Genomic DNA, 21,222 nt, shown 5'->3' with positions numbered 1-21,222 from the left:
CCAAATTTTCTAGATTCGTCATTGATGATTAGTTTAATTAATTTAGCCATTCAAAGTTTTAGGTTTCTTGTTTCATTTTTTAAAATATTTATTTCATATTGTTCAATAAGCTAATACGTGTTCGTGTGTGTGGGGAGCCATTTGTACTCTTTCAACGCTCTCTTTTAGTTCATGTTGTTGGGCTAAATTATATTGCAAAAATATTCACTCTAGTTTAGAGTGGAGTCTTGTATACTTCAACATTTAAGTTAGTACATGGCATATTTAGCTAATCTATACATAGATGTTCCTTTGTGTGGGGGCTATTTATAAGACTTGTCATTTGACTCCAATTTAGGGATATATGCAACATATAGGTTATGTTAGAGTAAGTGTATCCCTTGAGGTTGTAGGGTGCTAGTGGAAAGTTCGGTTCAGTTGTTTCTCCTTTGGTGAACTCCCGGATAATCTTTCTTCTCCGATACCCTAAAGAGAAAGAAAGGAAGGAAAGAGGACATTTTCTTTTAGGACAAACTCCTATGCAGGTCTTTGAACAACCCTCAAGAATAAGTAAAGTTCATATAGGTTAGCTTATTTTACCAATATAGAATATTAATGTTGTAGAGGTTGAATTAAGACAAAAAATCCATCCGTCATCACTAATCTAAGTCTAACAAATCCAAAAAAAGAGGCAAAGATCTTAAGACTTGATAAGATTTTGATCATACAAACGACATAGATGTTCCATTCCCGAACACAAATAAGGTATAGATAAGAATGAATACAACTCTACCTAACTCAACATCAACTATATTCAATAATATAACTTAAGTTTTGGAATGTGTTAAGCCAAACACCACAATGTTGTTGAAGATTTTTTTTTTTTTTTTTAAAGAATAGATAACCTAGAACACTTACCGTCACAATCACATATCAACAAATATCTACAACAAAATATGATCAATTGAAAGATATAAAAGTATTTTCATTTAAATGATATATTCTAAACTAAAATACCTATGGTCCTATATCATTCTTAGGCGTGGATGATTTCAAACAAGTTTGTTTGAAACACCTTTTTTTGGTTAATATGAACTCAGCTCAACTGACACTTGTATGTATTTGAAAATATGAGTCTCTCCACTCTAAATTGTATTAACCTTTTAAAAAAAACTCCTTTCTATTTTTATAAATATGTGAAAAAGAAAAATAGTAAAAAGTTAAACATTTAACAAAATATTTACGGCTAGTAAAAAATTAAGTGTAATAAAATTCACAAAATATTTATGAAAAATCAAGTATACGTTGGAAAATACCAAAAAAAAAAAAAAAAAGAAAAAAAAGATCAGGTTGAAACTCGAAACGACGTCGTTGACCGTATCACCATCCTTCTCCATTTCTCAGTCTCTTGCCTCAACCATATCTAGCCACCGTTGAATTTCATCTCGAAACTGTGCGGCGGCGGACATTCGGCGATCAATTAACCGGAGATAAGGTATTCACCGCTCATTTTACAACTCTTGCATTTCAATATTTGTCTTTCTTCTACAGAAATCATGGTTTTTTGCTTACAAATTAAGCTCGTAACTATGGTAAACTTCTAGAATTGTATTCATTCAATGTCGCTGTTTCTTTAACAGAGACGCGCGTTTCTTCACACCCATGAGAGTTTATTCGGGACTAGATGCTCCAAATCATTTACTTCCTCAAATCTCCAAATTTTACATACAGGGCCATCTCCAAAACCCCCAATAAACCCTAGTTTGCTCACTACATTTTCCTCATCTAGGTCATTTTCAAGCTTTCACATTAATCTCTCTATGGCTAACCTTGTGAAGCTTTCAATTCGTGGTCGCCATTGTTTTCCAGAAATTAGGGATTTAGTAAGCCCCCAATTGAACTCGCTGCCTTTGAGCGTTGGGAGTTCTTTGAAATCTTTGTCCTTGAATAAATCTCGATGTTTTTCGAGTTCCTATCGTCTTAAGGACGAAGGAGTGTTATCTGGGAATAAGCTTCCTTGGTTAGCTGCAGCTAACAGTGTTGAGAAGGCAAAATGGTTGGATAAATCTACTACAAAGAAGAGAGGGGACCGATCGTCTTGGAAGGAATCGGATTTTAAGTCAAAGAGATTTGGAAAAAACGGCAATAGGTCGTCTCGGGATGAACCGGAAAAGAGATATGGCAAAGAACCAATTGGTAGTGCTAATCGTTCGACTTGGGAGGTCTCTGCTGAGAAATTTGCTAGACGAGGTATTGAGTCAGCAGATGAAAGAAGAGAAAGGAGGACAAGAATGGACAATGAAGAGCAGGAAAACGATGATATCGAAAGGAGGGGAAATTATGAAGAAGGGGAAGATGAAGAAATAGAAGCCATTGCAGACCCTAGATGGGATAAGATTAAAAGTAGATTTAGGGGAATGGTGGATGAAAGAGGTGCAACTGAGCGGCCTCAGTTTCAGAGATGGAATAAACAAGAAAGTTGGGGCAGAAAAACATGGAAGGAAGCTTCTGAATCCACTTTACCTAAAATGATTGGTGAAGGGGTTTATGGCGTTGGACCAGTTTTGGCTGCTTTGTCAGCTGGAAGAAGAGAGTTCTATGCATTGTATATGCAAGAAGGGATTGACTTGAACAATAACAATAAGAAGAAGAAGGACAAGAAAGGGTTTGAGAAAGTTCTCAAGTTGGCTGAAAAGAATGCATTAACTATCAAGGAAATATCGAAGCACGATCTCAATATGATTTCTGATAACCGACCTCATCAAGGTCTTGTGTTAGATACTTCTCCCTTGGAGATGGTTAAAATAAAAGAATTGGATCCTGTCTCACTCGAAGATGACAAAGGTTCACTTTGGTTGGCTTTGGATGAAGTTACTGACCCACAGAACTTGGGGGCAATAATAAGATCAGCTTATTTCTTTGGCGCATCGGGAGTTGTTTTATGTGCAAAAAATTCAGCTCCATTAAGTGGTGTGGTTAGTAAAGCAAGTGCTGGTTCACTTGAGTTAATGGAGCTTAGATACTGTAAGAACATGATGCAATTCTTAACATCCTCAGCCGGAAATGGTTGGAGAGTCCTTGGAGCATCGGTTTCTTCAAAATCCATTGATTTGGAAGAGGTACTGCCCGGTGCACCAACGATTCTAGTCCTGGGCAGTGAAGGCACTGGTTTGAGGCCCTTGGTGGAGAGATCCTGCTCACAACTTGTTAGAATCCCTGGGAATATTCCAGCTAATGTAACAATTGATAAGGAAAACGACATTGAAACAACAGATGGGTGCTCGGTGGATGAGTTTCGATCCTTTATGGCTGTTGAGAGCTTAAACGTCAGCGTTGCGGCAGGTGTGTTTGTTCATCATTTAATTGGAAACAGTTACAAAAATGAATCATTAGAAACCTAAACCTTCATTACAGGTTAGATCAATTCATTTCTACATGATTGTGTGCAACATTACATGTCATGTTCGTCCCTTGTTTATCATCTATAAAAGGAAACAGAGTTGTCAAAACCATGTGAATTGGCTTTGCCAAAGTTTTCAAATGAAGCTACAATCAAGACATGGCCCATAAGACAACTCATCTCTTCCTGTATCTCCAACTATTTGCCTTTTTCTAGGCTTATTGTTCTTATTACCCAATCACTTGAAACCATTTTAGTTCTACGAGTCTGTTTTTCTTTTCAAATTTCTTCACTGAGAGGGAAATTTTGTTTTTTTTTGTTTTTCCAAGGAAAAAAACAAGGCTGTTCTTCGTCTTCTGGTATGCTAAGTTGTAATTTGTAATAATTGATAACCGGCATTTCTTTTTTGTTTGTTTCTCTTTTTTGGAGTTTAACGGTGGGATTCGTGATACCCGATAATTATGTCTCATGCATTGAGTTATACTTAGATTGACTTTGAATACTAGAACTATAATCATTAATTATTGGTACCTTGAGATGTTATTATATTTCAAATTTTATTTTATATAAAAAAGGGCTTTTTAAATTCATTAAATTATACAGATTACAACAAATAAAATAAGTTGAAATTGTTGTTGAATACTAAATAATGTAGAATCTTAGAATATTCTTTACAAGGAACTAAGGATGCTATGCCACAGCTACCCCAAATTCCATAAGAAAGCATAAATTATATACTAATCTTGTATTCTATTTACAATTAAGACTATCAATACTTTATAAAAAAGATCTACTTTTATTACAATTCAATCTCACATGGTATAAATAACAACTTTTGTTTTATTATTTATACAGCCTATGCCTATCTTAATTAATTAGATCTTTCGAAATTACCTTATGTTAACAAATTTAGTAATTGTAACATCAATAAAAAATAAAATGTTTTTTATTATTTGTAATTTTTAAAAAATATTATTATATACTTATTTATTTTAAATTTAATTACTATATTTAAAACTATCGTAGATAAATATCAATGTCATTATTGATATAAATCGGATTTTATAATAAAATATTAGAGAAAGAAGAAAATTTGCGATAATCCATATGAGAATTAATTATTTTCTATGTTTGAGATAACCAATTATCCATATGACATCAAGCCTCATAGGGAATTTTGACATTTCAAGAAACTACAAAGTTAGGTGATTACGTGGAATATTTTTGTTGACACGCCAACGCAAATTTCCATGGGATTATTTAATTAATTGCGTAGGTGTGGATTTGGACAAATATATATTATTATTGTTGGAGAATATCAGACATCTTAATTAAAAATAAAGGACTACTCAATTATCAATTAAAGCTAATCAATGTTCAAAATTTAATTTAATTTTTTTAAAAATCATTGATAAAATATAGATAAAAAAAAAAAAAAAGAGATAGATGGAGTGTCTACCTGTCTTAATAATAATAATAATAATAATTAATAATTAGCATGAGGTTCTTCATTAATAATAATTAGTACATTTGTAGAAACTAAAACTCCATAATTATTTGTAATAATGCACGTACTATTAACTAACAAGATTTTGAGTTTGATTCTCTAGAAACAACAAATTAGTTTCTAAATTTAAATCATCTTTTTCCTCCTATTAAAAAAATCATACCATATAGTGATTTTATCTATTTTTAAAATAAATTCCAACCAATCGTTATAGCAAAAGTGATTTTCTTTTTTTTTTTTGAAATAAAAGACAAAAAACAAAAATCCAAAAATGAGTTGGATAATTTAGAGAGAAAAAAGAAAAAGAGAAATAGGAAAAAGGTTTGAAAAAGAAAAGAAAAGGAAGAAAAAAAAAAAAAAAGGCTGTAATAATAGCGACAGCATGGAAAAGGAAAATGAATAGGAAGGGGAGATTCGAATCAAAGAAGCGGCATCTTATTCTTACAATTGACACGTGAGAACTCACACGCTTAATAGGGTTAAAGAATTAATTAAATTTTCTAATTAGCTAAGTTTGTTAACTATAAATACAAACCAACCGACCATATGTAACGGTCTCTCCCTCGTCTCTCGTTTTAACCTTCATTCTCTCCTTCCCTCTCTCCCTTTCTCTCTCTCTCTCTCTCTCTTTTCTTTAATTATTATTATTATTATTAATAAATTTAAATTCACCAATTATTATTATTATTTTTATTTGTTAAATGGTCAAATCTCGGCCTTGCCCTCTTCTTTCCATTATATAATCTCAACGACTCTCATTTCTTTCTTTTTTCCCCTTTTTTTCCTCTCTTCCACCGGTGAAAGAGCTTTTCGAGATCTCGTTTTTTTTTTTTTTTTCTTTCTTTCTCTCCGGAAGCCGGCGAAAGGAATGCCAGCTTTTCTTCCTTTCTAGGGTTTCTTCTTCTTCTTCTTCTTCTACTGCCTCCACCTCCGCCTCCGTTTTTCCTTTTCCTCTTTTTCCAATGGACGGAGGAGGAGGAGGAGGAGGAGGAGCATTGTTGTCTTCAATGGATGCTTTTGATTCCTTCCTCTTCTCTCTTAGCAATTCGTTTTCTACTCCTCTTGCTCTTTTCATTCAGATCCAGGTTCTTTTTCTTTTTCTTTTTTTTTTTTCTTCTTTTTTTAATTTTAATTTTAATTTTTTCAGATCTGTTTTATTATTATTATTATTGTTATTTTAATGTTTTTGCTCTCGTTCTGTTTTCTGAAATGCGAAATTCGGCTTAGTGAGTTAGTTATTTGGTTTTTATTGTGGTTTTGGAATGTTCTAATGGCTGGAAATGGAATAATAGCAGTGTTGTTTGTGATTAGGCGGAAGTTTGAATTTATTATTTCTGTTTTCTTGCTGTAATAGAGCTTTGTTTAAACTGGAATTTGAAATTTCAGTTTGGATTTGGAAATGTGTTCTTAGTTAGGATAGTTATTGAAGTTATTTGATGTTTGATTCTCTCGTTTTGTATTATGTTATGGATGATGTTATGAAAGGTAAAGTTTGAATTTATTAGTTTTCGTTTCTTTCCAGTTTGAAAATATCTAAGCTGGAAGTTGAAATTGCGTATTGATTTGGAAATGTGTTCTTAGTTTAAATTTTGATGATAGTGATTGGATTTTTTTTGATGTCTGATTCTCTCATCCAGTGTTGTGTTATGGATGATGTTATAAAAGGCAAAGTCTGAATTTATTATTTCCATTTCTTGACGGTTGGAAAATATTTACATGCTACTGTAATTTTCTTTTTAGTGCTTGTTTAAACTGGAAATTGAAATTACGTTTGGATTTGGAAATGTGTTCTTATTTTAAATTTGATGATAGCGATCAAACTTTTTTTGATGTCTGATTTTCTTATCCGGTGTATTGTTATAGATAAGATGATGATTTAACTCGGTGAAGATTTTTCTATTATTTTACAGGAGTTTATTCGTTTGATTTTTTTTTTCTTTTTTGGTGCAGGGATGTATAATATGCCTTGTTCTTGCCTTTGGGTGGGCTTGTGCTGCTTATGTTAGGTATTTATAGAATCTGAACGCTGTTTGGCCTCTGAATGTCTAGTTTGGCAACTTTTTAACTTAAAAGGTGTTATGTTTTTCCATTCCTTCTGCAGAAATAGAGAGATTAAACGTATAAAGGGGAGAGTTCGAGCTGGTAATAGTTTTGCTTTCATTTGTAATGACATCAGTGAGCTCGAGCACTCCAATCAGGTCAATTTACCTAGAGTGACAGTTATTATGCCTTTAAAAGGCTTTGGAGAACACAATTTGCACAATTGGAGAAGTCAGGTGAGTTTCTTTCTTTTTCCTTTCTGATGGGGCTAGGGGGGATTCTTTTGTATGCTTTTGCAAATTTAGGAAAATACAAAATTTTCTTTCATATTCTTTCATCGAATAATTGCCGACGTGTTTCATTCGAAGAATGATGATTTTTAATTTTTTGTGAGAGTTTACTTTATGCTTACTTCAAGTATTATGTTTTTATCATTTCTACCCTAATTAGGTAGGAAAAAAAAAGATGAATTAGGAGATCAATTCGAAATCTTATTTATTATCATTGTAGTTTACAAAGAGACAATATAACCCTAGTTTGTGCTTTCAAATGGGAATAAGATCTTGCTGTTGTATATTCATAAATATTAATAATTATATATAAAAAAAGGAATTTTCTAGGTGGGGTACTTTCCCTCATATAAGATGATCTGCTGACTCCCTATGACTATCATCTAGCTTTAGATCTCCTGAAAATGGTTGTAGTTTAGTACTCTATTCCCTAATAACAGTGTTTTATGTCGTCCCTTTGCAAATTAAAACTCGTGTTAACTTGTTCATTTATCAATGAATTTCCAGGTGACATCCCTTTATGGCGGTCCTTTAGAATTTCTTTTTGTAGTGGAAAGTACTGAGGATCCCGCTTACAATGCTGTATTACGGTTGCTATCTGATTACAGGGTTTGTATGACTTCATTTTCCTTTACCAATTGTTTCCATCGATAGTTCTTATCATCACACATCATAATTCATGTGAAGTGGGTTCAACGGTTTGCAGAACTGTTTCCTCATCATTTCCTTGCTTGACTTTTAAGTATTATTATTATTATTATTATTATTTTTTTTTTCAGGATGAGGTTGATGCTAGAATTCTAGTGGCTGGCCTTGCAACAACTTGCAGCCAAAAAATTCACAATCAGTTGGTATGTGATAAATTTGTTTGATCTTATTTTAGACAATTCACAATCAGTTGGTATGTGATCAGCTTGTATAATCTTGTTTTAGTGTTCTTCCTGTCGCAAAAACTCATTGCGAAATAATCTGCCTCTTCAGCTTTTATGATTGAAGATGAACAGTTTTTTTAAAATTTTGTACTATTTTGAAAACAATGTTGGACGGGAGGATTTGGACATGATAAATAAATCAAACCAGTTATTTCCAATTTGGCTATTTTTGTTCATTCATTGTATTGGAGAAACTAATACTCTTCTGCAGGTTGGGGTGGAGCAAATGCATAAAGATAGCAAATATGTGCTATTTTTGGATGATGATGTCAGGTTACATCCTGGAACAATTGGAGCCCTCACAGCTGAGATGGAAAAGAATCCTGATGTATATTACTATCCAATTTCTTGACAAATGTTCTTTTGTTGATTCATAACTCAATTTTATGTTTAATTCTAGTTTACATTGTATGCAGATATTTATTCAAACTGGATACCCACTTGATTTACCTTCCGGGAGTTTAGGGAGTTACTGCATCTATGAATATCATATGGTATGATATGATTTTTTTTACTCTGTATAGAAGAAGAGGAATTCTTTTATGTGGAATTGCTGGGTCCAAAGTCTGAAGAAGAAATTCTTACTTTAATGTGTCAACTTTACAGCCTTGTTCAATGGGCTTTGCTACTGGTGGAAAGACATTTTTTCTTTGGGGAGGTTGCATGATGGTAAGTAGATTCGACATCTTTGTAACCACTGTATGTGTAAGCAAACAAGTAATCATGACTTCATTTGACTTGTGACAGATGCATGCTGATGATTTTAGATATGACCGTTATGGTGTGGTTTCTGGTCTACAAGATGGTGGATACTCGGACGATATGACTCTAGCAGCTATAGCGGGTAACATACAGACTACTGATACTTATAAGGATGTGTTGAGGGGAGGAGTACTCTTTATCTTGTAATTCAGGATTTGCAGCTTTTACTGAAATAACTAGAAGCATGTTTTTACATTTAACTAATTAATTCGAGTATAATTTTTATAGGTATCCGATGGTTGCTTTTCCGTTGATTCATGCTTTGTCTTTTCAGGTGCTCACAAGAGGCTTATTACGTCACCTCCTGTTGCGATTTTCCCTCATCCTCTTGCTAGTGATCTAAACTTAGGAAGGTCTGATATCTATACAGACAAATACAGTCTAGCAATCTTCTTTTATTTACTTCCATGCTTTTGACCTCTTTGACTGACATGACAGGTATTGGAATTACTTGAGAAAACAAACTTTTGTTTTAGAATCATACACGTCTCATGTTAACAAGATAATGAACCGGGCACTATTTACTTCTCACTGCTATCTGTCATGGGGGTTTGTGGCACCATACTTTATGTCTATGATTCACGTTGCTGCTGCACTACGGTTCTACGCTAAAGGTTACTCACTCGAGGAAACTGGTTTTAGCACTGTGGGTGAGCACACTGCTTTCCGTTTTAGTTAGCCTGTCAGTATTACTTCACACCAAACCTGCTTCTTGAGATCCTTGTGCGAGTTGCATTTCATTTTTACTTTGCTCAACGCTGAATGCCATCAATGATGAATTGACAGTAGGGCTTTCAAAGTGAATTTGGGGAATGTAAATAATTTTATTCATTGCTGTTGAAAGGCTGTTTTGAGGCCTTAAGTATCAAGCCTTCTGAGAATGGTTTATATTATTACTGATTATTGGTGGTTATTGACGTAGTATTAATGGTTTATATAAAATGGCCACTTAAGTTATTGCGAAAAGGCAGTTGTTAATATAATACTCATCAAATACTCTTCCCCTCTACCTGAATGCTCATGTGGTCCACTTGTACAATTTTTGAGTTGTCATGTCACAGCTAACTTCTCTTTTGTTCTTTCATAGGGATGACAATGGTGTGCAGTCTTGCTGCCTGCACTATTATTGAACTCTTCTCAATGTGGAACTTGACAAGAGTAGAAGTTCACTTATGCAACATTCTATCACCGGAGGCTCCTCAACTCTCTCTTGCTTCCTACAACTGGGGATTGGTAAGTGGCTATAGCTTGTTGTTTGGAGGATAATCTTGGTAGACATAATACAACTTGGTTTCTTGGCTTTACGTCTTAGGGGTCTATTTGGATTGAATGGAGAAAAAAGCAATCATTTTTATTTGAACTCTTTTGACAAAAAGAGTTTAAGATAAATTACTTTGAGTGATTGCCAAATACTTGTATATTTATCCAAATGAACTAATTTTCAAAACTAAACCAAACACGCTGTTAATGTCTAAGATTTTGACGTTCTAATTTAGCTTGAAGAGGCAGCTGCATTGTAGGTTAAATTATTATATAATGTTATCTTTTGATTAGATCATCAAGTAAATATGCGAATTTTGTTTTTATCACCAGGTATTCATTGCAATCTTGGTGGACAACTTTTTGTACACTATCTCTGCAATACGTTCTCATTTTTCTCAATCAATCAACTGGTCGGGCATCCGATACTACTTGAAAGATGGGAAAATACACAAGGTATGTATACCTATCATTATATTTTCTGTTCAATGAACTGGTGTTAGACTTTATAATATCATCAAGAAATTTTCTTGACGTCTAGAGGTCGTTGCTTCGGTTTTCCCTAGGCAAGAAAATTGTATCTGTAATAAAAGTATAGTCAACCAGTTATGACTACTGGATGAGATGAATAGTTATTTTCATGGTCTGCAGATCGAAAGAAGTATACCGAAAGTGGACATGGGTCCGATTTATACAGACTTGGGAGGGAAGCATTTATATGGAAAGAAAGGAATGGCTCCAAAGGTTTCATTCCTTGGCTCCTTAGCCAAAACTTTGGCACAATGGCGTCAACCTAAGAAATTCGATAGCTAGGAAGAGGATAGAGTATGTTCACAAGAACTACTAATTATTGATTATTATGTGCTTTCCCCATCATGGGGGAAGGAAGGGGGGCCATAGAGCATAGGTGAAAGAAAGAGTGGGGATTGATTTTAGTTATAAATTCTTTGGGATTACTCTTGCCACTCCCATTTGTTGATTGATCATAAATAGAAGTTCTAGGTACTTTCTCTTCATTCTTTTCTTTATTTTTTTTTTCCCCATTCCATCCATTTGATTCTTCTTCTTCTTCTTCACCAGCCAGGGTTTGTTTGGGTAATTGGCAGTGATATATTTTTTCTTTTGGTTTTCTTTCCCCATGTGATTCTTGTAATCTTTCATTAAATCATGTAAAACTTGAGATTGTGAAGTATCAACCTTGTGATTTGCCATCTTGTTTCTTATTTGTAATGATGTAAACTCTTGGCAGTGACAGTGTAGTGATTATAATTGTGGGTGTTTTTAATGTCAAGAAAATTGCTTCTTTTTTTTTTTTTTTTCAATTTTAAGTTTGTAACCAACAAATTACCTATCATAAGCTTTTTATGAGTCCAAGCCTCCCGAGGTGGGTAACTAAAGGCTTCCTCGGTAACTATTCGGTAGTTATTTGGGTATTGTTTGGTAATCATTATTGTTTGGATTTTAGTATTTGCAAATTAAGTCTATAAACACTCATCTTCCTCTAAAATTGTTGTTTAGGTATGTACTTTCTACTCATGCATTAAAAAGTCAAACCAAGTTTTGTTTACCGAGAGGAAGTAGATCTAATTTTTTAAAACAAAAAATCAAGTTATTACCAAATTGGATTTTTGGTTTTACGTTTTTTGTTTTTGAAAATTAATCTTATTTTTCTCAATTTTTTTACCATGGATTGGTATTTCATAAGTAAAAGAGTTAAATTTTTAGCTAAATATGAATCTTTTTAGTTGTCAAAACTTACCACACGTTTTGAAGACATCAATAAAAAGTAGACAACAAAATAAAATTTTTAGAGATGGAATAGTTGTTTTTGTGCTTTATTTTCAAAATCTAAAAGCCTAAAATTAAATGAATATAAAATGAGGTCCAATAATTTAAATTTATTAGCTTTTGAAGTTGAATTGAAGGGTGAGGAGGAAAAAAAACCAAAAGCAATTATTATAAAAATTGTCATGTTCATGTTAGTGATTTTTGATTGATTTTTTTATATAATACAATTGAATGTAGGAAGATTTGAATCGAAAACTTGTTACTAGCAAATTTAAATGTTTGCTTTGATTCCTTTGTTACATAATAAACCAACACTTTGAATTTTGAGTTAAAATTGGCATAACTCTTCCCTTAAAGCAAGAGTTTCAATTTTGACCAAAATACATTTGTTTCTTAAAATTCTAATTCTATTCCTATCTCATAAGATTTTCTCACAAAGTCTTACCCTTATGTGATTAAAGGCATCAATAAAAAAGCCTTTAAATCTCTCATTATTCTCCACCAAAGAGTCACTTTCTTTTAGTGCAAAAATGCTTCATGAAGAATAGTATAAAGTTACACCAAAAGAATCAATTACACAATAACTTCTTCAAGAGCCAATCTTTAAATTTCACTTGTCTTTTAGATTCCTTCATCAATCATATAACCACAAGGAACACAAAATTCCATCATAAGAAAAACAAAAGGACTTCCTTCTCCAGTTTTAACCATAATGGGGTGTTTCAGCTTTCGCCCCTCCAAATCTCAAGCCTCCATGAAGCCCTCTAACTCCATTCAATCTCCTCTGAGAAATCCCGAACCACAAAAGCTCAAACAAGAAGTACTTTTACAGATACAAGGATGTAGAGTTCATTTAATGGATGGAGGAGAAGCTCTAGAACTTGCCAATGGAGAGTTTAAACTCGAAAGAATCTTGGAAGACGAAGTTTCCCTCGCAACAATTGTAAAAGTTGGCGACGATCTTCAATGGCCTCTAACTAAAGATGAGCCTGTAGTGAAACTTAACTCATTGAACTATCTGTTTTCATTGCCAATGAAAGATGGTGATCCTTTAAGCTACGGAGTGACATTTTTGGAGCAGAATAGCAGCAGTTTGAACTTGCTGGATTCGTTTTTGAAGGACAATTCTTGCTTCTCTTCGTCGTCGTCGTCATGTAATGCGCCGAATAATAAGAGCATGATTAATTGGAAGGAGTATGCGCCGAAGATTGATGATTATAATAACATTTTGGCCAAGGCAATTGCTGAAGGAACTGGGCAGATTGTGCAGGGGATTTTCAAATGTAGTAATAGTTATGCCAATCAGGTTTTATTAACAATAAACCAACTCTTTTCAAAGAGTTCACTACGTCATTTTTTTCTTAAGTAAAACAAATTCAGATTGTTTGTTCTGCTAAGAGAAGTTCATCAAATTATCAGGTTAACAAAGGAGGTGAAATGATTCTTAATAGTCCTCCAGTTGCAAGTGTACAAAGATCAGGAAGTTCTCCTAGTGCCACCAAAATCAACAAAAGCTTAAAACGGTAAGCGCCGTCGTCATTGTCGTCACAAGAAAAAATCATGTTAAATTGTTATCAAGTAAATAGAAGTTTTTGTTTTAAAAAACTTCGATTCCAAAAGTGCATTTTTTAGCATACAAGTCGATAGAAATTCGTGTAATAGCTTATTCTTGTAGGGAGTTGTATCATGGAGTGTCGAAATACTGCAAGTGAAACACGTCTTCTCTCAAGACAGTGTTCCACATCATGCCTCGACTCAACTTTAATTTTATTTGGTTTTAGTATATTTGCATAATTAGCTTTCACAACTTTAATTTTATTCTTCCAACAATTTTAGAGAAGACATGTTAGGAATTTTGATCAATTTGTTGTGTTCGTTTTAAAAAAAAAAATTATGTACAACTGTTATACCATGAACTCTATTGAGTCAAAATACATCAGTTAAGCTTGAAAATTAGCTGGAAAAATTTTCAAATGTTGGCAGCAACCTAAGAAAATTTGGCTCACTACTTTGGTATTTGTTTTGTAATTTCTTCTGCTAAAATAGAAAAAGGAAAAATCAGTGAATTTTTATATTACGATCCTTTAACGAGAATGTTATTGAATAGGCACGGGGTTGACTTATTCTTAACGAATGATTCAGGGTAAGAAAAATGTCAAAGATGACAGAGAAGCTGAGTAAATCCATGCTGGACATGGTTGGAGTAGCTTCAGGATCAATGATGGGTCCTGTGATGAAATCCCAAGCAGGAAGAGCCTTCTTTGCCATGGTTCCAGGGCAAGTGCTGTTGGCATCATTAGATGCAGTCAGTAAGTACTTTTTGAGTTTCCCCACTCTTCTCCAAAGATAGAAAGTTGGAGAAGATTATGAAAAATGATTTTTTTTTCCCTTGTACGAATGAACCTTATCCAAACACACCAACGATGAATGAACTGCTCTTCGAAAACCAATAAAAAACTAACCTTTTTCTTAACGTCTTTGAACACTCCATTGCCTGATACTTCACATCGTGTTAGGAAGGTCTCACCTACTGCAAAAAGAATGTAGTCCCTATCCCTATGTCCTAAAACTTCGCCAAACAGCCTCATGGGATGCCTCCCAATTAGCGAAATGGTGACGAACAAATGGAAATCGTGATAGACATTGACATTAGATGCAGTCATGAAACACTTAAACCACTTGATACTTGGTTAAGTACATTTCACCCATCACAAAAGAATTGTAGCTAGCCTTATCCCAATCTCAATGTTTATCAAGATTTTCATTCTTTTCTCGCCACTTCAGCTTAGCGTTTGCCCTCCCAATTTGCAAAGTGGTGAGAAAAAGAAATGAAAATCGTGATAAACACTGACATCGCCCGTTGGAACAAGGCTACGATCTTTTTGCGATAGGAGTGAGATGTCTTTGATGCGATATCAAGTATCCAGCAGTTAAGCAAAATGTTAGCTTTCATTGGTTTTTAAGAATGGATCATTCATCATTAGTGTGTCAAAAAAAGAAATCTCATGGAAAGCTGGGAATAAATTGCAGACAAGATAATGGATGCAGCAGAAGCAGCAGAAAAGCAAGCACTTATGGCAACAACACAAGCCACAACAAGAATGGTGTCAAACAAATTTGGTGAAAGTGCAGGGGAAGCAACTGGGGATGTTCTTGCAACAGCAGGCCATTGTGCAAATACTGCTTGGAATGTTTTCAAAATTAGGAAGGCCATTAATCCAGCTTCTTCTGTTTCTGCTGGAGCCCTCAACAATGCTGCAAAAACTAGAAACTTTTAGCCACAAAAATGGATGAAACTCTCCCTAATATACCTAAGAATATTGTTTTAATATTCTCCAACCATCGTTTGTTCAAATGACTTCGAATCGTGTATCTAGGATTTGATAACGTTGTTTTAAGTTTCCTTAGCAATCAAATGTAATATGCTAGTCTTGTGAAAGACTAGCCAATGCCTGTGTAATACTAGTTCTGATGTTTAGTGAAATCTCGATGTATAAAATATTTTAATCTTTGAAGTTTTAAGTATACTTTTCTCTTCGAAACTTTTAAAATATTTTAAGAAGCTAAAGAAGTTTGCAGCGTCAGGCAAGGCCAGAGAATTGCATCCACCATCCTCTAAAAATTTTCATTTAATTTTGTCGAGATTAGAGTAGGAATTCCCATAGAAAATTCACAAGGATTGAACTGGTTGTATGCAAGCATTATCGGATTTTTTTTCTTTATGTTAACAAGAATAATAATTTGAAAGCTTTATATTTGAAAGTTGTTATTGGTATGATAAGATAGTGTATTGATGTTGGTACTATGCCCAATACTTTCAGATACGTTAATCATAACGTAGGTCTTAGTTAGATATTGTACGCCTACAGTGAGTTATTCATTTTATTTATATCTTTAACCATCCTAGTGAGTACCACCAATCTTGTATGTTCAATCATTCGAAATCATGAGAAGAGATACCCATACCAATTCGATAAGTATTGACTATTTTTCCTTTTCTACAACGCTCCTAGGGCCACATACCTGCGATTGTGACCATTGAAACCCCCAACCAATCTAACCTAATCTTGTTTAGCTAAATTCATATGTCAACTATCGATTATTATTATTATTATTTTATATATAGAAAAAGAACTGCCCTATTGGAAAAAAGCAAAATGTGTAATTGTATAGCATAAGAAAGTGTGAATTTAGCATTTGAAAGATGAGGTCATCAAATTAGGTGTGAAATTTGTTTTTTCCTCTAAAAAGACTCTCCCAATATTCATCCTTTTCTTCATATTATTATAATAACATTTTTTTTCTTTCATATAACAACAAATATCTAAACAAAAGAAAAGTTGAAAACACAAAGCTATTTATGTATAAAGTTGGGTCAATTTTGCACTAAATATACAATAGGACAAAATATGCTCCCCCTTTTCAAATTAAAGAGAAAAAAAAAAATTAACTATCCATTGAAAAAAATTTGGGCTTCCACTTTTTACATTCTTTTTAGCCATTTATTTTTGTTTTGTTTTATAATAATAATTTCTTTTAAGGAAAATTATTCATTTTGTAAATTATTAATTAAAAATATATGGATACCACCAAAATTCCATTATTGAAAGATATCTTCTACACTCAAAAGCTCTAGTCTAGACTAAATATCCAACGAAATAAAATCATCTTCATCAAGATGACTGATTTCTTCTCTGTCGTATCCATAGGATCAATTCTAACAAGTCACACACTCATATTCCGAAAATACAGAAAAAGATAAATTCCACGATCGAACTACCAAAAAATAGTGGGCTAAAAAGCAGTAACCTACATACTTTAGACTTTCATTTTTATTGAAAAGTTATTTAGGGGCTCTTGTGAGCCCTTTTTTTTTTTTTTTTATAGTTGCAAATATAGCAATTATATACAAAATAATTAAGTATATAGCAACATTTTAAAAAAATTACAAATATAGCAAAATCAATCAATGATAGGAGTCTATCAACTGATAGACCATATAGCTAATGTTGGTCTATCATTGATAAACCATAAGAGTCTATCAACGATAGAGTCTATCAACGATAGAGTCTATCAACGATAGAGTCTATCACTGATAGACTTTGCTATATTTACAATTTTTTTAAAATATTGCTACATACTTTTAAAAATTGTTACTTATTATAATTATCTTTTTTTTTTCCGAGTAGCATAGATGATGGGCTTGGGCCTCGTGGTAGATTAGGTTTAGCCCAACCAATATTTGGGTAAATTACTTACAAATTTTGGTCATAGAAATTGTAACTTTTTATTCATCAAATTATTAAGAAGGAAGATACTTAGATGATGTTGTCTAATGAAAAAAAATTGTCAAGTGAATATTTTTTTAAAATGAACGAGTTCTTAAATACTTTTGTGCGTGTAAAGAGAAAAATGGAACAAGACTGAACCTAATTATTGTTCTTAAGTATGTGTATATGGTCTGTCTTGAAGGTTTTGAAATGTATCTTGTCTCAAATTTTAGGATTTTTAGGAATATGGTCGTCTAGGTATTTTTAGATTATTTTAAGAAAAAATTATATGTTATTTTAAATTATAAATTATTTTTAAATAAAAAAATAATTATTCAAAACTACTCTCCTAATTTTAAAATGATAGATATATATTTAAAATAATAATTAAAAATATAGTAAACTAAATTAAAATATTTACCAAATATAACAAAATTTCAAATCTATCACTAATAGACATTAATAAACACTGACAGATATTTTATTGATAAAATTTAAAATTTTACTATATATAGAATACTTTCAACAATTTTACCATTTACAGTAATTTCCCTTTAAACCTATTTTTAAAAATTCAAAGACTAATAAGATATATTTTGAAAACTTAGGAAGTAAACGAAATTATTCTTAAAATTTTGGACATATATACATTTTTGACTAAAACGCACCTCCTCTTTGAAATTAAAATTAACAAACAAAATTTTCTTAAAAATATATAATAAGAAAATACATATTATTAAGATGAAAAAAAGAAAGAATTAAAATATTTATAAAATATAGTAAATTACATATAGTTTATTTATAATAGATCGCGATAAATCAAGATAAACTACTATCTATTTATATTGATCCCTAACAATACACATATAAATATTAGTTTGTCGTAGTCTAAAATATTTGTAAACATTTTATGAAGTTTTATCATTTAAAATAATTTTCAAAAAATGTACAAGAATACTAACAAAAGTGATTTCTTTCTAAAATAATGTAAATAAATAAAGACTAAATTATAAAAAATCTTCTAAATTTTGTAATTTGGAAAACAATACTTTTATACTTTCAAAAGTTTAAAAACTTAAAAAGGTTAAAAATTACTTTTGTTATTAGTTTGAATAGGAACAGTTAGAAGTTTTGTTTCAAAAATACATATTAACAAGTTTTATAAATACCCTTCAACTTATTAAAAAAAACTTGAAAAATACTCTCATTGATCCAATTTTACACCAAAATTTTCAACACCCAAAATAAAAACCTAAATTCAAAGTGAATAGGTAAAATTTTACATAATGTCACAAAATTTCAAAATAAAAATTTAACGTCCCAAGTTTAGAAGGAGGACACGAATGAACCGGTATCACACTTAAATGAGAGGGATCCCGAAGACATGAAAGTAAGGTTAAAAAAGATTTAGAAGAATTAAAAGTTAATAGCTATACCAACAAAGTCCACCTTCCTTTTTGGTGGCTCGATCATAGGAACACCAAAGTTAAATAAGAGGACTTGTGCGGGGATCCAAATTCTAAATCTTGGTCCGATTATTCGTATGACTTTGGGATATTATGTTTTTACTTAAACTTTTGGTTTTATTTTAGTTGATTTGAAAATTTATGTAAAATTTCCACCAATGCAAATATCTTTTTAAAATTTTAAAATATTTTAAGATTATTCCCTAGACTTTCTAATAATTTAGTGATATATTTATTTAAAACAAAACTTAATAATAGTTTTCATTAAAAAAATAAAAATAAATAATAGCTAGATTAATTTTTGAACCATTTTTAATCCAAACTACAAAGTTTTTGGATGTTTTTTTTTTTTTTTTTTATAATGTAACCATAAATAAATAAATAAAAAGAGATTTGTGGAAAAGTTGATGTGATTGGATGACACTTAGAATTTCCATAATTGGAAAAGTTAATAATAATAATAACAAAAGTTATTGATTAGAGACCCACTTGGAGGATTTGGTTCTCTCTATTTGTTGGGATAACATATTTTAGGAGAAAAATACTTTATTATTACTTTAATTGATGATGCAATATAAATTACTATGTGGGCAGAAGATTTCAATATTAATGTTATGACTTAATATATGTTTAAAACCTAAATTCTTTATTATTTCAATTTTTGTTTTTAAAAGTGTTTCAAATCAATAACTTTATGGATTTATTATTAATGGTTTATAAAATGCTAGATTAAACATGTAGGGTCAGTCGAGTAAAATACAAAAAGAAAAAAAGAGTAAGAAATAGACCTCTAACGAGAAGAGAATTAAGGAAAGAAGAGGGAGACCGAGGTAGAGGGTTGAGACAAGTTGGGCTAAATAGTCTAAAGTGCTTGCCTCAACCAGAGCCATCTTCCATCCTTGAAGGTTTGCTTCTCATAGATCATAATCCAAACTCCTTCGACCTAAATTTGCATTCCCTAATCCATCTGACCACAATAAATAAAAGATCATAGACAATATTCAAGGTAAATCCTTATCCTTGCTTTAACCCTTTTGTTAAGTCCCGATTCATTAGAGATATGTGTTAGGCACTAATTCGATATTTTCATTTTTTTTTATCTAGCGGATCACATTTCTTTTTCTTTAATTACAAATTTATCATTGAAAGCATATGTACATGAAGGCAGGGAGAGTCTTTCTTGTTCGAAATTTTCCATCAACAAATATGATCAAATAAAGTTTAATCGAAATATATACTTACTTACTAATCATGGATCGAGAGTTTCATTATATTTAAATAATAATGAAAAAGGTTATTGAATCAAAATAATTGAATGAAGTAATAAATTATTAAAAAGGGATATAAGATTAACCATTTGAGGGGTAAAAGAAGAAGCAATAGCATTAAGGCAAAGTGATATAAAAACCTAAAGGGATATTAAATTTGTCCCAATTTAATTAGAATAAATTAAAGAAAGAAAGAAAAATTTAAAAGCCAAATTGAGTGGAAAATGGATCACTCTCAAAAGCATAACAATAAAAAGACAGAACAAAATCTTACAACAAAAAAAACACATCAATAAACCATTACCAGTCAAATCTTTGCTCACTTTGGTCTCAACTTTTTGCATTGATATTTCTTTTTAATAAAAATTGTTTTGGGTTTTTATGAAGAACTTAATTAAGCCTATTTAAAACTAAAAAAAAAAAAAAAAAAAAAACTCTAACTGTGTAAGAATTAATTTACTTCAAATGAAGAAATCTAAACCTAAAAAAAAAAAAATGAATTTGAAGGTTAGAATCTGTTAAAAAAATCACAAAATGAAAGAACGTAAAATTGGAGTTGTGGGATTGAAAAGATGCAGAAGAAAATAGGTATATCTCATATGTGTCACGTATCTATATATATATATATATATATATATATTAATGTACCTATTAGTTCCTAGCTCCCCATCTAGGTTAAAGGGTATTATAAATAATATAACCATTCATTAAACATGGTGGAAATGTTAGTGGAAACCATATGGAACATAATTAGGGTATAAGATCCACCATATATTCCATAATTAAGACACATGATAAATGTGTAATGTACAATTTATTTAGTACTATCAAAATACATGTATTAGAATAAAAGCTTAGAAGAGAATTAATTAACAAAAGAGTTAAGATGGACATTTTAATAATGGGATTATGTTAGCTAGCTAGGGAATAATATAATTAATTTCTTCCACTTTTTTACCAAAATAAATAAATGAAACAAAGTGTGTTGTATATTAAATTAAATATAAAGGGATTCTAGAAAGAAGTATCCATTAATTGCAAAAAGACTCAAAAGATCAAAATCAAGAAAAAAATAATGAGGATTTAGGTTAGAACCAATGTTCAAAATTAAGTAATGAGAAGTGAGAAAACAATTAAGATTAGTGTAATTTGGAGATTTGATGATTGTGTTTGGGGAAAAGGTAATATATAATAAGACCAAAAATGTGAGTAATATAATAATAAACCCACTACTTTAAAAAGTTGTGTGTACCCATCCAA

General features: G+C 31.6%; 3 protein-coding genes across 3 annotated transcripts; all 3 read left to right on the top strand.

Annotated features, from left to right (window-relative positions):
• Positions 1-1,309: 1,309 nt before the first annotated feature.
• LOC103492262 (uncharacterized) lies at positions 1,310-3,786 on the top strand. The gene is made up of 2 exons (XM_008452559.3): positions 1,310-1,474; positions 1,620-3,786. Exon 2 carries the CDS (start codon positions 1,800-1,802, stop codon positions 3,378-3,380), a length of 1,581 nt encoding a protein of 526 aa, XP_008450781.1. The 5' UTR covers positions 1,310-1,474; positions 1,620-1,799; the 3' UTR covers positions 3,381-3,786.
• Positions 3,787-5,465: 1,679 nt separating this feature from the next.
• On the top strand, positions 5,466-11,381 carry LOC103492261 (uncharacterized). The gene is made up of 14 exons (XM_008452558.3): positions 5,466-5,971; positions 6,837-6,892; positions 6,988-7,162; positions 7,724-7,825; positions 7,996-8,067; positions 8,360-8,476; positions 8,565-8,642; positions 8,755-8,817; positions 8,896-8,992; positions 9,185-9,263; positions 9,349-9,560; positions 9,998-10,143; positions 10,504-10,626; positions 10,822-11,381. The coding sequence occupies exons 1-14, from the start codon at positions 5,849-5,851 to the stop codon at positions 10,981-10,983; spliced, it is 1,605 nt and encodes a 534-aa protein (XP_008450780.1). The 5' UTR covers positions 5,466-5,848; the 3' UTR covers positions 10,984-11,381.
• Positions 11,382-12,484: 1,103 nt separating this feature from the next.
• LOC103492259 (senescence/dehydration-associated protein At4g35985, chloroplastic-like) lies at positions 12,485-15,483 on the top strand. The gene is made up of 4 exons (XM_008452557.3): positions 12,485-13,264; positions 13,378-13,481; positions 14,101-14,267; positions 14,989-15,483. The coding sequence occupies exons 1-4, from the start codon at positions 12,671-12,673 to the stop codon at positions 15,234-15,236; spliced, it is 1,113 nt and encodes a 370-aa protein (XP_008450779.1). The 5' UTR covers positions 12,485-12,670; the 3' UTR covers positions 15,237-15,483.
• The last annotated feature ends 5,739 nt before the right edge of the window (positions 15,484-21,222 follow it).

Source organism: Cucumis melo, chromosome 2 (assembly GCF_025177605.1).
Source record: "Cucumis melo cultivar AY chromosome 2, USDA_Cmelo_AY_1.0, whole genome shotgun sequence".
Taxonomy (NCBI): Eukaryota; Viridiplantae; Streptophyta; class Magnoliopsida; order Cucurbitales; family Cucurbitaceae; genus Cucumis; species Cucumis melo.
Note: the sequence above shows the minus strand (reverse complement) of the source record. Positions and strands in the feature narration are given on the sequence as shown.

What these genes read in the sequence shown, in the direction of transcription:
- LOC103492261 (XM_008452558.3), top strand. Translation starts at nt 5,849, where the DNA reads ATGGACGGAGGAGGAGGAGGAGGAGGAGGAGCATTGTTGTCTTCAATG. An exon ending in CTTCCTACAACTGGGGATTG is followed by an intron (nt 10,144 to 10,503) that starts GTAAGTGGCTAT and finishes TTTTATCACCAG; the next exon opens with GTATTCATTGCAATCTTGGT. An exon ending in AAGATGGGAAAATACACAAG is followed by an intron (nt 10,627 to 10,821) that starts GTATGTATACCT and finishes CATGGTCTGCAG; the next exon opens with ATCGAAAGAAGTATACCGAA.
- LOC103492262 (XM_008452559.3), top strand. Translation starts at nt 1,800, where the DNA reads ATGGCTAACCTTGTGAAGCTTTCAATTCGTGGTCGCCATTGTTTTCCA.
- LOC103492259 (XM_008452557.3), top strand. Translation starts at nt 12,671, where the DNA reads ATGGGGTGTTTCAGCTTTCGCCCCTCCAAATCTCAAGCCTCCATGAAG. An exon ending in ATCAACAAAAGCTTAAAACG is followed by an intron (nt 13,482 to 14,100) that starts GTAAGCGCCGTC and finishes CGAATGATTCAG; the next exon opens with GGTAAGAAAAATGTCAAAGA. An exon ending in GGCATCATTAGATGCAGTCA is followed by an intron (nt 14,268 to 14,988) that starts GTAAGTACTTTT and finishes AATAAATTGCAG; the next exon opens with ACAAGATAATGGATGCAGCA.